This window comes from Scardinius erythrophthalmus (assembly GCF_964197995.2).
Source record: "Scardinius erythrophthalmus genome assembly, chromosome: 12".
NCBI lineage: Eukaryota > Metazoa > Chordata > Actinopteri > Cypriniformes > Leuciscidae > Scardinius > Scardinius erythrophthalmus.
The window spans coordinates 25929202-25945009 of NC_138232.1; the positions used below are offsets into that span (position 1 = coordinate 25929202).

The 15808-nt window shown below is 35.6% G+C and overlaps 1 protein-coding gene across 1 annotated transcript in view; it reads left to right on the plus strand.

Moving 5' to 3' along the window:
• The window catches only part of nol11 (nucleolar protein 11), a 145889-nt gene extending 133953 nt beyond the window's left edge, over positions 1–11936 (plus strand). The window contains exons 11-18 of the mRNA XM_081381622.1: positions 6630–6683; positions 10031–10215; positions 10320–10445; positions 10608–10832; positions 10933–11011; positions 11265–11357; positions 11454–11561; positions 11661–11936. Of these exons, the coding sequence (XP_081237748.1) occupies positions 6630–6683; positions 10031–10215; positions 10320–10445; positions 10608–10832; positions 10933–11011; positions 11265–11357; positions 11454–11561; positions 11661–11774 (984 nt within the window). The 3' untranslated portion in view covers positions 11775–11936. The remainder of the gene's footprint in view (positions 1–6629; positions 6684–10030; positions 10216–10319; positions 10446–10607; positions 10833–10932; positions 11012–11264; positions 11358–11453; positions 11562–11660) is intronic.
• Positions 11937–15808: the final 3872 nt, after the last annotated feature.

Sequence of the window (15808 nt, forward strand, 5' to 3'; positions counted from 1 at the left end):
CTGCAGGCTCACTCTCGCTCGTATCAAAGGTAAATCATAAACACTATCATCCCTCACATGTTTTATTTAACTAAATACATTGTAAACCGATAGAACACATGCACAGGTTACTTTACATCCTGAACAAGTGCTCATCTGTGTCCTTGTTGCTTTCACAATCACACTAAACGTGGCACAGTTTGACTGCTGCCAAACTCATACCACCTCCTTCAGGTTGTCTCTGGTTTTTGGTACCCCTGTGCGCGCCCTGGTCTGCATGACCGCTTTCACATTACCATGTAAACCGTGCCCCGTTCTGAACAGACTGCCAGTGTGAAAACGCCCTTAAAGATAGCTTACCACCTCCAGGGTTGGGGGCAGGTTCAGGTCATTCAGAGTAGGCTTCTGTGTGGGATGGAATCCAAAGCTGAGTGAGTTGCCGCACATCCCTCATAATGCAACAAGGACATTAAGATGCCACTGTTTGGATCTAACGTTTGATTAAGTTGGCTTGAGAAAGCCAACTTACTGAAATCCTATTTAAACTACTACTTCTTATTTTTCTGACCGCAAATTTTTGGACACTTACTCCTCCTAGACCGTTCAAGCTACATACTCCAAACTCGGGTCAGACCTTCATACTGTTCTGACTTAGTGTGCTATATCTTTTCAGACTGGTTTGAGTTATGGTTTTCTTAAAAATTTATATTAAAAATCATAAAAATCCATAAAAAGTCCATGTCTGTTTGAACTGTTTAATGTAAACTGCTAGAAGCCATTGATACTCAATTAAGCTTTACGCTATCTATGTTCTTTCTAACTAATAACTTATCTATCTATCTATCTACAAACCTTTATCTATCTATCTATCTATCTATCTATTTATCTTCAAACCTTATCTATCTATCTATCTATCTATCTATCTATCTATCTATCTTCACAACCTTTACATCTATCTATCTATCTATCTATCTATCTTCAAACCTTATCTATCTATCTATCTTCAAACATTATCTATCTATCTATCTTTCCTTTATAACTAACGAATCTTTCTTTCTTTCTAACTAATCCATCCATCTTTCTTTCTTTCTTTTTTCTTTCTCTTTCTAACTAATATTTCTTTCTTTCTAACTAATCAATCTTTCTTTCTAACTAATCTTTCTTTCTTTCTAACTAATCTTTCTTCTTTCTAATCTTTCTTTCTAACTAATCTTTCTTTCCTTTCTAACAAATCTTTTTTTTTCTTTTTTTTCTAACTTTCTTTCTCTTTTCTTTCTTTCTTTCTAGCCAATCTTCTTTCTTTCAATCTAATCTTTCTTTTTTCTTTTTCTTTCTAACTAATCTTTCTTTTCTTTCTTGCTTACTTGTCTTTCTTTCTAACTAATCTTTCTTTTTTCTTTCTTACTTTTCTTTCTTTCTAACTAATCTTTCTTTTTTCTTTCGTTCTAACTAATCTTTCATTTTTCTTTTTTACTTTTCTTTCTTTCTTACTTTTCTTTCTTTCTTACTAATCTTTCTTTTTTCTTTCTAACTAATCTTTCTTCTTTCTTTCTTTATTTCTTTCTTTCTTTCTTTATACCTAATCTTTCTTTCTAACTAATCTTTTTCTTTCTTCTTTCTTTCTTTCTTTCTAACTTTTCTTTCTTTCTATCTTTCTTTCTTGCTTTCTAACTAATCTATCTTTCTTTCTTTCCACCTAATCTTACTTTTTTTCTTTCTTTCTACCTAATCTTTCTTTATTTTTTCTTTCATTCTTTCTTTCTACCTAATCTTTCTTTATTTTTCTTTCTTTCTTTCTACCTAATCTTTCTTTATTTTTTCTTTCTTTCTTTCTACCTAATCTTTCTTTCTTTCTTTCTTTCTACCTAATCTTTCTTTATTTTTTCTTTCATTCTTTCTTTCTACCTAATCTTTCTTTCTTTCTTTCTACCTAATCTTTCTTTATTTTTTCTTTCTTTCTTTCTACCTAATCTTTCTTTATTTTTTCTTTCATTCTTTCTTTCTACCTAATCTTTCTTTCTTTCTTTCTTTTTTTCTTTCTTTCTTTCTAACTAATCTTTCTTTCCATCTTTCTTTCTTGCTTTCTAACTAATCTGTCTTTCTTTCTTTCTACCTAATCTTTCTTTCTTTCTTTCTACCTAATCTTTCTTTTTTCTTTCATTGTTTCCTTCTACCTAATCTTTCTTTCTTTTTTCTTTCATTCTTTCTTTCTACCTAATCTTTCTTTCTTTCTAACTAATCTGTCTTTCTAACTAATCTTTCTTTCTAATCTATCTTTCTAACCAATCTTTCTTTTTAACTTATCTTTCTTTCTAACTAATCTATTATTCTTTTTCTTTCTAACTAATCTTTTTTTTCTTTCTTTCTAACTATTCTTTCTTTCTAACTTATTTATCAATCAAAATTTAAACTACTTTAAACTTCTAACTACTTTTAACTTCTTCAAACTCTCTGGTCCGGCTTTCTCAAGCCAACTTAAAGTTTGTCTCAACAAACTTTTTTTTTTTTTTCTAGTTCTATTTAACTTATTATTGAAATTACACTCGTTCATCTGGATTCCTATAACACTTTGAGTCTTGTACCGGCCGGGTATACAATCTCATAATCATAAGCTCGCCAGTCTTGGTCATTAACAGTGATTGACTACTACTTTTTAGGTAACTGCACCATGCTTGTTAATTTCTGAAAGTATATTATGTAGTCCACATAGATCTGTACTCACTTAAAAGTATATTATGTAGTCCATATTGTTAGGGGATTTACAGTTAAAGACCCAAGGACCAGATATGATTAAGAAAGACCCGGAGTCAGAAGTGCAGTCAATTTAAGACGAGTCAGAATTATAATAAATTGAAGAGAATTTTACTGAAGATGGTTTCCAGTTTCATCAGGCAAAAGTCAACTTCAAGACTCACAAGGAGTTTGTAGGACGCCCCTCTTACAGTTACAAAGATCACAGCAGTTATATCCTACTCTAAGGTCTAAGCTACGTCATCACTTCAGGTTGAATGATTCTGATTGGCTAAGAAATAAACACACATTTTCCACACATAGACAGACTAAAGCATATCTCCATTGATTATTTGGCTGACACACGGACCCTGAATTTTGGCATGTCGTTACCTTCCAGGTCGCAGATCTGGGTTGCTGGGCGCCATCATGTCAATCAATCTCCATTAATGCCACTTGTTCCTTAACCTGTAATCAAGAATACTAACACACACACAGCTTCTTCAAGGTTGGATTTGGCTAGGCTCTAACTATAAACAGGAGAGTCTTCTCACAACATCAAGATAACATGTTCTTTCTCTCAAAGAGAGGACACTTTAATATAAATCAGTAAAGTAAATGCCAAGAAATGGTCACTTAAACTATTGGTTCCAATGACCCTTATGTTTTAACACGTTGAAGACCTTTCTCAAACAAAACGAGTCCATTTTTCATTTCTGGAATCCGGGCTAAATGAGCAAATACTGTTTACTGCATTCTTATATCAAATACAGACATTAGAAAATGCCTGAAAAGAACGTTTTCGATAATGACGCTGGTGACTTCTATAACAAATTAAAATCTCATAATCCTAGAGAAGTCTCAACTCATGTGTTTTAGAAGGAAAAATATTGATTAATACCTTGATTATAATCACTCATTAGATGAACTGAAGCAGCAGTGGATTCCAGAATCCCCCCTTCACCATAGATCTGTACTCACTTGGTGTAACTATAGTAAAACTATATTTAACCAGAGGTCACGACCATAACCACAGAAATAAGCTGACCAACTTAACTTCTAATGGTAACTTTTGTATAATCATGCCAAGGTTTCCTACACTTAGAATATTACAATAATCAGAGGTTGAGGCTCACCCTATTTAGATTGGTCTAATAACACTGTTGTTCTGAACAGAAAACCCATTATTAGCCGCTACAGTCTAAGTATACATTGATGAATTCCAATATGTTAGGCGGAACTAACATATTGGATAGTAGTCGAATATGTAGTCGTTCCTCAACCAGATGGCCCGGAATTTTCTATTTTCTACAGTCTTACGTCTGTGATGTGATTCTTTGTTCTTGTTTATTACTTTATTATTGATTGCATGTTTTGAAGTTGCATTTAGTGAATTTCTTGATCTAAACTTTAAACTTTTAGGATTTAAAATAAATATGAATATTCCAATCCATTTTTTTTTTATTTTTTTTTTGACACCCTCGCCCTTTCTCGCTCGCCGGCTCACATTGAAAATTAATGGCCACTTTCTCGCTGGCGATGGTGTGAACACACTGTTAGATAGTATTCTAGGTTATTAGGTTTTTGGTCCAATAATTGGAATCTCTGTTTTTTCAGAATTGAATAGGAAATTACTAGTCATCTAGGTTGTTGTTGTTTTTATCAGCTATGCATTACGTTAATTCTGTGAATTGGTTAGTTTCGTCGGGGCACGAAGAAATATACAGCTTAGTATCATCCGCATAACAGTGAAAACTAATCCCATGCTTCCTAATATCATCTCCCTAGAGTAGCATGTACAGAGTGAACACCAACGGTCCTAGTACTGAGCCTTGTGGTACTCCATACTGAACTTGTGATCAATATGACATCTCTTCGTTTACTACTACAAACTGATAAAGGTTAGATAAGCATGATTTGAACCATGCCAATGCAATTACACTAATGCCAACATAATTTGAGTCTATTCAAAAGAATGTTGAGGTCAATAGTAGCGGTGTGCATGAGATCTCGCGAGACTAAAATGTGACGAGATTTCTCGTCGAGTGAAAAGTTGTCTCGTGATATCGCCATGATGGAGCGTGAGGGTGAAATTAGCATAGAATATCCCATCGCTACATTCACATTACATTACGCCTCCACTGTTGTTTTGCTGTGTTTATAGAAAAACAGAAACATTGTAAAACATTGTTTTATAGAAACATTTTAAACGTCTGCTCTGCTCAGCCAGCACGAGTTGCAGTTGTATGCAGTGCAGCAGGAATCACGGTTCACTGATCATGTGATGATGGTGGATGACAAATGTCTTATCTTGTAGAATGTGCGCTCGGCACCGCTGCTCCCTGTACACAGAGTACGTGTGATCGGGGGCCAAAATTGAAATGTGAGCTCCCTGATGCGCGCAAATTAGGCTGCATGCAATATCTGTCTCCCAATATCAAACCTATCTCTGGACTGTGTAGTTGTGGCTCTGGTGTCTGTTTGCACTTTGAATATTGAGAGAGTAGGCTACTGTAACGTCTGAAGAATGACAGACAAGGGAGGCTCCGTTTCTGAACTTTTAATCGGAACGCAAGAACAACTGTACACTAACGCACCAGCTTAACTCACTCGCTCATTTCTCTCTACCTGACCTTTTCCGAACTCACCGCATTAACCCTATAACTGCCAGTGCTAAATAAAACTGAAAACTGTTATTTATTTTTGTTATTTATACTGTTTTTACTTTTGTTCAATTTGTGGAAATTAGTTCAATTAGGAGGTCACACAGAGCCTCAATCAGAAGTTCTGGAAGCTCATACACTAAGTCTTTGTACACTAAGGTCTGAAGTGACTCATGTGAAATAATAACAGGAGAAGTCAGTTGAGTTTGTGGCAAAACCTTTTACAGTGCTTGTATATTGTTATCTTTCAATGCATTTGATAATTCATACTGATAAAGTAGAACTGAAATGACATTCATTACAAAACTATTAGTTTAAAAAAAAAAAAATGCTCCTGCAGACAGGTGATATTTTTCCAATCATGAATTTTGTCATTGAGGATTTCTATAAAATATTGTGCAAAAATGTTGTCTCGTTCTCTTTGAACCCAATCTCGTGTCTTGTTCTTGTGAGATAAGTGTCTCGTCACACCCTTAGTCAAGGTGTCAAATGCAGCACTAAGGTCAAGCAACACTAATAGAGATCAAATCATTTGTGACAGAGCTGTCTCAGTACTATGGTACGGTCTAAATCCTGACTGGAAATCCTTGCAGATACCATTTCTTTCTAAAAAGGAGCATAGTTGTGAGGATACTGCCTTTTCTAGTATCTTTGATAGAAAAGGTATATTTGAAATCGGCCTGTAATTGATTAATTCTGTAGGATGAAGTCACTTTTTTTAACAAGCAGTTTAATAGCCAGCTTAAAAGTTTTTGGTACGTATCCTAATGACAAAGATGAATTAATGATATTAAGAAGAGTATCTATGACCTCTGGAAGCATCTCTTTCAATAGCTTAGTCGATATAGGGTCTAACATGCATGTCGATTTTTAGATGATTTAACGAGTTTAGAGAATTCTTCCTCTCCTATAGAAATGAATGAATCGAATTTACTTTGAATTGAAAACAGAGCTCATTGTTTGTCAAACATTTGAAGTTGTAATTTGTACCTCTCTGAGAAAATTGTTGATACACTTGAATGTTTTTAAATAAATTGTTAATCCAAATTTAGTTATAGAATTTTACCAAAAATTTGTCTTAAATATCTTTAATTTAGTAATTTTGTATTTTAATAATTTGATTGATTTTCACCATGAAAATAGCCTAATAATTGTTTGTACATATAAATGTGCACTCAAATATAATTTAATGTTTCAAATGTATTGATTCTGACTATTTTTGTCACTTAATATATTCTGCTTTACTTTTTCTTGCAGACTTCTGTTGTCAAGTCTGGACTAACAGTGGATCAACTTATAGAACACATTAAGGTATATGGCTGTCTGTCATTTACAAAAAAAGATGTTTCTGCCATTTTTAGTAGTCACTTGATATATTCAAGATAAGTTACATCTTTTAATCACATAAATTCCTACATGGCTAATTCGATAATTCAAATACATGTCCACAGTTGTGTAGTTGTTTAACTGTTAGCTTATTTGCCATTATGTATTTTTACTCAAATATATACATACAGATGTTACTCAAGTTTGCATACCCCTTAAAAAGTCTCCAAGATGTTTATCAAAAAAAAAAATCATTATTATTATTATTATTATTTTATTTTTTTTTGTACAGCGCTATACATAAACATTCACATACTACATATACATACAATTTCTCAACAAAATAACTGAATTAACACTCATTAGCTGGTTCAATGTCTTGGTTCTTATGGTTTGTGTAGCTTAATATTTTTTGCTAACACTTTACAATAAGGTTTCATTTGTTAACATTACTTAACTACATTAGTTTACATTAACTAACAGTGAACAATACTTCTAAATCATTTATTAGTCTTAATGTTTTAGGAAAGGTTGAAATGAACATTTACTAAGATTAAAAGTTATATCTGTTAACATTAGTTAATGCACTGTGAAAATTTTTATTAACTAACATTAACAAAGGGTAAGTAATGCTGTAAGAATACATTGTTCTTTGTTAGTTCATGTTAGTTATTGCATTAACTGATGTTAACAAATGATAATTGTGCATTACACTAGATGTGACAAAAGCAAATAGAAACCATTATAATCAGTGATGCTGTCTACACTGAATGTGTGACGTGACAACATTCTTGACAGTAAACTGCTGCCCCGTTCTATTTTTGACGTACTTCAAGCACTCACGCTGGTACTGTCACAGAAGAAAAAATTGATTTGCAATGGTCGCTTTGTTGCGTCCAGTGTAGACCAGCCTCAAGCTGTGGCAACACGACACGACGAAAGACAACAAATTTGTGTCTGGTGTAGACACTGTGAGTTCCTGCTTTGACATGAAACTGCCCACTATTTAACCCTCTGGGGTCTGAGGGGTTTTTGGGGTCCTTGAGATGTTCTGACATGCCCTGACATTTGTGCTTTTTTCAGTTGCTTATAAACATATTAATGGCAAAGGTGTAAATTCACTCTATTTAGCACTAACAGGGCTACCATAATATGTGAACAACTTGCATGTACATGTTTGTATTTTTGATAGAATAATGTTTATGCATGTTTTTTTCAAAAACAAAAAAACTAAAGTTTCTGAAATAAGGCCATAAAACACATTCTAAATATATGTAAATAAGACTTTTGACTAATGGATGACATTGCCTAGAATTTTTTCTTCAAAATTGTGAAAATCATCCTGCCTAATCATTCACATAACACAATACATTGATTTAAATCTTGTAAAACACTTTTTGTTTGGAAAGGCCATATGCGGGTGGGCGTGATTCACACCTGTGGAGTCAATGGGGCCCGCATAATGAGGCTGCATACGTAATGAGCCTTTCATTCAGGTGTGTGAATGAGCCACAAAAATGCAAGGACAATATATAACTGGTTTGTTGTTTTTTTCCACAAATTTTGCTTGCAAATTGTACAATATCCAAGGTAAACATTTCTTGTAATTGTGCAGTTAATTGTTCTCATACTGTATTTTCAGATTTGGAATATATTCTCTTCCCAAATGTGTCACTAATAAAGCATAATAAAATTATTTAAAGATAAGGCTTATAATGACCTTTTAAGATTTTGTTTACATCTATCCTTATATATATATATATTTTTTTTTATACAATTAAGGTTATACAATTACAACAACATTTAAAATTGTAACAATATTTCCAGTGTAATCTTTCTTTGTATTCGCGATTCATATTAAAACAGTATTTTTGCCAGCTGTAGTAGCTCCACAACAGCGCGCATCTGTGCGTTCGTTCGTTCGTTCGTTCATTCATACACAGAAACGCAATTCATATTTAAACAGTATTTTTGCCAGCTGTAGTAGCTCCACAACAGCACGCATCTTTGCGTTCATTCATTCAAACGCGATTCATATTATTTAAACAGTATTTTTGCCAGCTGTAGTAGCTCCACAACAGCGCGCATCTGTGCGTTCATTCATTCAAACGCGATTCATATTATTTAAACAGTATTTTTGCCAGCTGTAGTAGCTCCACAACAGCACGCATCTGTGCGTTCGTTCGTTCATTCATTCATACACAGAAACGCAATTCAGATTTAAACAGTATTTTTGCCAGCTGTAGCTCCACAACAGCACGCATCTGTGCGTTCATTCATTCAGATTAGAACAAAGCAAACAGAACTGACCTAATTCCTCAGCGGGATCCGTTTGCTCCTCGAAATGATACTTCCAGAACTTCTGAGCTAAATTTTTGCAGGATTATTATCAAGATAGTAGTATTCCTCACAGCATCGTAAAGTACATAAGTCTGAAAGTGAACTCGCGGTGTGTGTTATCCAGCTGATGTGGGCGTTTCACAGGTTTGTTTGGATCGCCTCACATTTGCGTTTGAATAGCGCGCGCTCTCCGTGGGCGGAGCGCATTAAAACTTAGAGAGATGTCAGTCGTTCTCATCTCAGCTAATTCTTTGCATACATATTACATAAACTGTGAATATTTGTTTTTTATAAAAATTACTTCATTTAAAAGAAGAAAATTCAAGCTTCATGCTTGTGTGACTGTATGCCTGTTTGACTGAGTATTCGCTGTGAGTTAGTTCATTTTCGGACGCGTTTCAGAATTGACTTCACTGACGGAGAGTAGGCAGAACTCGCATCATGTTTATTTTTCTTTATTTGGCAAAAAGCACAACACTTTGTTTTTATTATGAGCATACACAAAAAAAATACACACTAAACAGGATCGATTGATGTATAACACAAGCATATAAGATAAAAATTAATATTTTTATTTTATTTATTTTTTGCACTCATACGGAAAAAAAACGAGCTTGTCGCGCCGACCTCAGGGGGTTAAGAAACTCCTCCTGGTACTTTTTTCCTCGGCATATTCTTTGGTTTTCCAGCATCTTCCTCACTTTTGAGCTCTTCACAGCAGTTACAATATGATCCAGGTTTTAACTCTGAGGACAATTGAGGGATGCAAACACAACTATTACCAAATGTGCTAAAACCTATAGATGCTCCAGAAGGCAACAGTACATTAAGATCCCAAGGGGTTATTTACACAGACATGTTTATTTGGGTGTTATGTAGTTTAAAAAAAAAAAATTAGGTCAAATATATTCTCACGTGTATGTATATACAACAGCCTTTGCAATTTGGATAGTTCAATGGTTTGTAATGATGCACTGTGTGGTTTTTGCTAGACTGGTTCAGTAGAGGATGTACAAGCAGAGGTGGGGGAGTTTATTCATCTGACGACTCAGACTGACCTCCAGCTGGCAACGGGCAGGATGGCATTAGAGCTAGTGTCAAGATCCCAGACAGATGCCAACTTCTACCCTCAGGCTGTATTTCTACAGCTGTTGGAAACTCGGTACCTCTGCTACAGGTTAAGACCACACATGATCAACTCTGTGGAAACAGTTGTCTTCCAGCTACTAGTGTTTTTTGTGCATCTATGCTCATTGTCTTGTTTTTGTGGGGGAAATGCAGCGTGTGCCCTGATCTGCTGTCCCTGGCCATGGTGAAGAAAGATTTCCATCTCTGTCAGATTGCTTTCCAAATGTTTCCTGACATTCCTGAAGCTGTCACCTGTGCTTGTCTTAAAACAATTCTCAGGTGAGTCCTGCGCTTACCTGCTGCTGAATGACATTCAGACCATTACACTCTTAATAACTGAGCCACTGTAACCCAATAACACTAAGCTTTTGATAATTTGCACAAATGTCTTAAGAGAACTGATGTGAAACTAACTTTTATAAAATTCTTGTCTGACTGTAGTACTCCAGACTCTGAGATTGAGACTGTGAATCTTGACACAGAGAGTGTCATCTTCATGAAAGTGCTGACTCAAAGTGGATTGGAGGAGGAGGGTGGGCAGCAGAATGGCTTCTGCCCCCCAGCAATAGAGACTGATGTATCTGATGCCCCCAGCAGTGTGCTTCAAAGAGATCCTTTAGCCCTGGTTATGAGCTGTCCTGTGGGGTTACACAAGGGTGCTCTTCTGTATCCTTCATCAAAACGGTGTTTTACCAATAAAAATGCTTTTTGTTTTTTTCCATTTATTTTTTTTCTGGTTGCATGTTTTCTTTAACCTATCGGGTAGAAATGAGGTTCTGCAGACAGCGTACAGTAACAAGCCCCTGCTGCCACATCTAAAAGATCTCACGGTTCCGCAGGTCATTGTGAGTATTCGACACAAACACATTTAGCCTAGGTTGGTATAGAGTTTACCATTATTTAGTATCCCAATTTGTGGAACTGAGGTAAATGTTTAGGACCTTTATCTCCAGTGTGAAAAAATTAGGCAGGATGTGGAATGTTTTATTTTAAAGCATATTGCTTATTTGTTGATTAATTATCAGTATTTTGTTACAGGCTTAATGGGAAGAATAAAATCTTTAATGACCTTTGCCTTCTCAATTATTATTTTTTTAGGTCTTTTTACAGTATCTACTTTTCCTTTATCTCAAATATTCTCATGATGCCCACAAACAAATCTCAGCTCTACGGACACCAAGTTTTTCTCAGGTCTGTCATCAATCAGTTTTGAACAATTATATTTAGTTTGCATCGGTCTAACCTTTTTTAACCTTTAACCATTTTTCTTCTTTTTAAAAAAAAAAGATAATAGACTGGATTTGCTTATTACTAGATGCTCATTTCACAATCTTGGCTGTGGCACCAGAAGCCAAAAGATTGGTGTCTGATCTTCACAAGTTTGTGAGATCACAGGTACAGCACAGGTCCTTTACTGCTGATTGGAAATTACATTTCTTGTATTGTGTGAAGCAGAAATAACAATGAAATGTGTCCCTTTTCAACCCTTTTCAGGTGAAACTGTATGCTGAACTGGGAAAAATTGAGGGAAGTCTTCAAGTGCTCAAAAAGTCCAAACAATCTGAAGACACTGGCATGTACTCCATAGAAGTTATTGAGTTCTTTTAGATGACTTGCACAGATTATTTTTAATAAAATGCTGACAATGGCTTACGTTTTCTGCCAGTTTTTGGCAGTTTTCTTGGTTTGTTTTTAGAAAAAAATGGATTGAAATTCTTTTTAAAAAAAATCGTAAAAAATAATTATGAAATAAAGACTGAAGTAACACTTTCCAGATTGTTCTTTGATCTCTCTTGCAAAATGTTGTCAATGTTTTCAATACATTTGCAGAATTTTTTCAATTAATAAAATATGGTAGAGACATGTTTAACACTCTTCATGTTCTATAAATTAATTGAACATTAGAAATGGCCTCTACTGCACTACTTGTATAATTTGTGAAATCTATAAATTAAGTCAACTGAAGCCTAATGTTTAAACATAATTTAACTAAACAAATAATATAATTTGAAAAAAGGTATTTAATCAAAGGAGATGTGGTAGATTTTTCCCCTATTTCGCACCTCTACCTGGGCCTCGTCTACAATCGACATCACCTGGGTCTCGTCTACAGTTGACATCCCCGTTCAATAATATTTATACTCTAGTGTGTCTACAGTCGATGTCGGCCGAGTTAATAATCCTTAACTTGTTTCCTTAACTAACTTGCTGCGCAGCAATAATAAACAGACAGACTTCAGCAAATGTCCTTCAAATTCTTTAATCATGGCCGGGAGAGTTCTCCAGCAGTTCTCCAGAGAATCTCACCCAAAAAGATTTAATCATGGCCGGAGGATCTCTGACAAATTTCATTGAGAATCCCACAAGCAAACAGGAATACAACAGTTTTTATAGAATAGGATCATGGTGAAAATGACATATGTTACATAATTTCCCTAAAATTTGATTGCTTCTACCTAGTAACAGAAGAGTTTGTCTATGAAGAACCAAACTGTTTTAACCCTTGTGCATTGTTAGAAATTACATCCTTTCGTTATGTTTGTGGCTGAAAACAGCCACTACTTTAAACTGCTGTAAAAATGTATCAGATCAATATTTTTTTCAAATTTTTTTGCATTAATCTATTAATCAACCTCAGTCCTGCTCAAAAATATTAAATGTTTAAAAAAAAATCAGGATTTTAACTCTTTAATTGCCAAATTCGTAAATGATGTCACTGATTTGGGGGGAAAAAAAACACAAATACACTCATTTTCAATATAAAATGTGATTGTGGACTGGATTTTTTTTTACCTTTTATCACAGTCTTGGACATGTCAAAGATTAGAAACAACATTGGTTTTGATGCATTGTTAGTTTTTGTGCAGCATCAGATTTTAACTTTTTCTCCCTCATTTACTGTTCGTGGCTGTTTTTGCCCCATTGACTTCCATTATAACCACATTTTTTTGATTGCAAAGCCATGACACCATATAATCATGCATTTTTGATTGTTGGTGGTTTTCCCTGTTGGGAAGAGGTAAAATTTGTAATTTTTACTGTTGATAACCGGGTGGCACCATTAACCCTTTAGATAGGCCTGTGCCAAAAAAAGCTTAGTTTCTGGCTTTTACATGGAGTTATATGGAGTATAACAGCATAATAAAGTGTGTGTGTGTGTGTGTGTGTGTGTGTGTGTGTGTGTGTGTGTGTGTGTGTGTGTGTGAACTCACCTTGATGCGTCTGAGAAAATCAAAATATGCACCTCAGCTCTCAGAACTGCATGGAGTAAACAAAAACAAAGCGCGTGCATGCAAGCCTGCTGGTCATTTGATGGTGAGAAGAGCAGCAAGCAACATGAGAAAGGGCTTGACTTGTAGTGAAGTTTTAGAGATGATTATGCAGCCTGACCCCTCCAGCGAGCTGCAGGATGTTTCGTCTTCTCCCTCTGACACCACAGACTCAGGAGAGTCAGATCCTGATTTGGATGTGGCACCCTCATCATCCACTCTAGCTTCCACTGAAGGCGAGGAGGATTCGGAGGATCCTGGATCTGGGTGGATTGGGAGAAACGGCTAAGTGTTGTTTTCCACTAACGCGGAGACAACTCCCTTTCTTCAGCCTGCCAGTGGCGTGACTCCAGGGCCGACGCACTATGCCATCACAAGGCATAGTCATACATGTTTGTATGACTGTACAAACATGTATGTGTTGACGCAAGTCATGCTGACAATGAGGTCAATCATCTCCTCCGTAAAAAACAGATTGAACACGGAATCCATGTTCTGGACCCTTGCGAAGGCATAGCGCGTCGGCCCTGGAGTCACGCCACTGGCAGGCTGAAGAAAGGGAGTTGTCTCCGTGTTGGTGGAAAACCACACTTCGCCGTTTCTCCCAATCCACCCAGATCCAGGATCCTCCGAATCCTCCTCGCCTTCAGTGGAAGCTAGAGTGGATGATGAGGGTGCCACATCCAAATCAGGATCTGACTCTCCTGAGTCTGTGGTGTCAGAGGGAGAAGACGAAACATCCTGCAGCTCGCTGGAGGGGTCAGGCTGCATAATCATCTCTAAAACTTCACTACAAGTCAAGCCCTTTCTCATGTTGCTTGCTGCTCTTCTCACCATCAAATGACCAGTTTTCAAATGACCAATTTTATAAACTCAGGTTTAGAGTCGACAAAACCACACAAATTCAACAGCGTTCCCCCCCCCCCCCCCCCCCCCATTTGCATAGACATGTACATTCCGAACTTACATGTTTGTAATTCAAGAATGCTTTGGAATATAGATGCAAGATTGGTCTTGTTTTAAAGAATACATTTGGCAGATTTTTGTTTATGAAAATGTACTTGTAAAACAAGTTTTAACAACATAACAAAATTTGTTCTGAACAAAATTTTAGGTTGATATCTAAAAAAAAAAAAAAAAAAAAAAAGCTTTCAGTAAGATTTTGTTTGGGTGCGGTACCAAACTTTTTCATTAGATGAAAAAGGCAGATTTTTTATGAATTCAACCTCGAATTTACAGATTGCCGCCGCATCACAAATGTTGAATCTATTTTTTTTTTTTTTTTGATATTTAAAACGTTTTCAGAACCCCAAAAGGTTCCTCCAGGCACTTTTTATTTTTACAGTGTATGTGCCATATTACTAGAGAGAAGAGCAGCACCATCCCAGGAGGGATGAATATCTCTTTTCAATAGGTCAGGTCTACCCCAAAAACTTTTCCAATTGTCTATGAAATCTTGTGCAATTGGTCAAAAGTGCAATTGGTTGATAATCATTTAAGCAGCTCTCCTTTTGTTGTTTGGGGATGGGCTCAATTGTTGTAGTGAAGACACTTAGGAACAACAGCACAGGCCAAGGAAAGGTTAAAGATGCTTGTAAACATATCTGATTGCTGTTCTGCACATTCCTGAAGTACACGCCTAGGAATACCATCAGGACCAGCCGCTTTCCTCACATTTGTGCAAATCTTCTGACGTCGTCTTTATCACGTATTTATTTATTTATTTTATCACGGATTGATGTTGGTCAAGTGACAGTGCAGCCAATACTGTTCCATTACTGTTGTTCTCTGTCAAAACGGGTAAAGACATAAGTTATTTAACATAAGTTCCTCTGCCAAACAGAGATTTCCATTTATGGATGTATTGTCATTCCTTTCATAATCTGTGACATCTTGTATGCCTTGCCACCTATGTCGGGAATTACCATTATTGAAGCTGTTCTCAGTACCTCCATTTACAGTATCACTTGGCATACTGTAGTGTAAAATGCTGTATTAAGTGCCATTTGTATTCCTTCTGATGCATCTCTGATAAATTTTATGTTCTGTTTTCTCTCCCTTGTAGGCTACTGTTCACAAATTACAAATCTCTCTGGCTCACACACACATGTACACTGAGCATATTTGGTTATCCTTTAAGATAAATTGCTTATGTAAAATGAATTGATTACATTTAGTTATCTGTATCAGTAATTACAAACAAGTTATATAGAAACCATAAAATCTTTTTATAGAAATCTGTAGGCTACATGTACCAAATGATTAATTGATTAAGATCAAGTTTGATTAAATAGACAGCTTTATGGATGGCAGTTACTGTGAATTAAACATTTATATAGATGAAAAACATTTTGTGCAGTGAAAAGGACACTT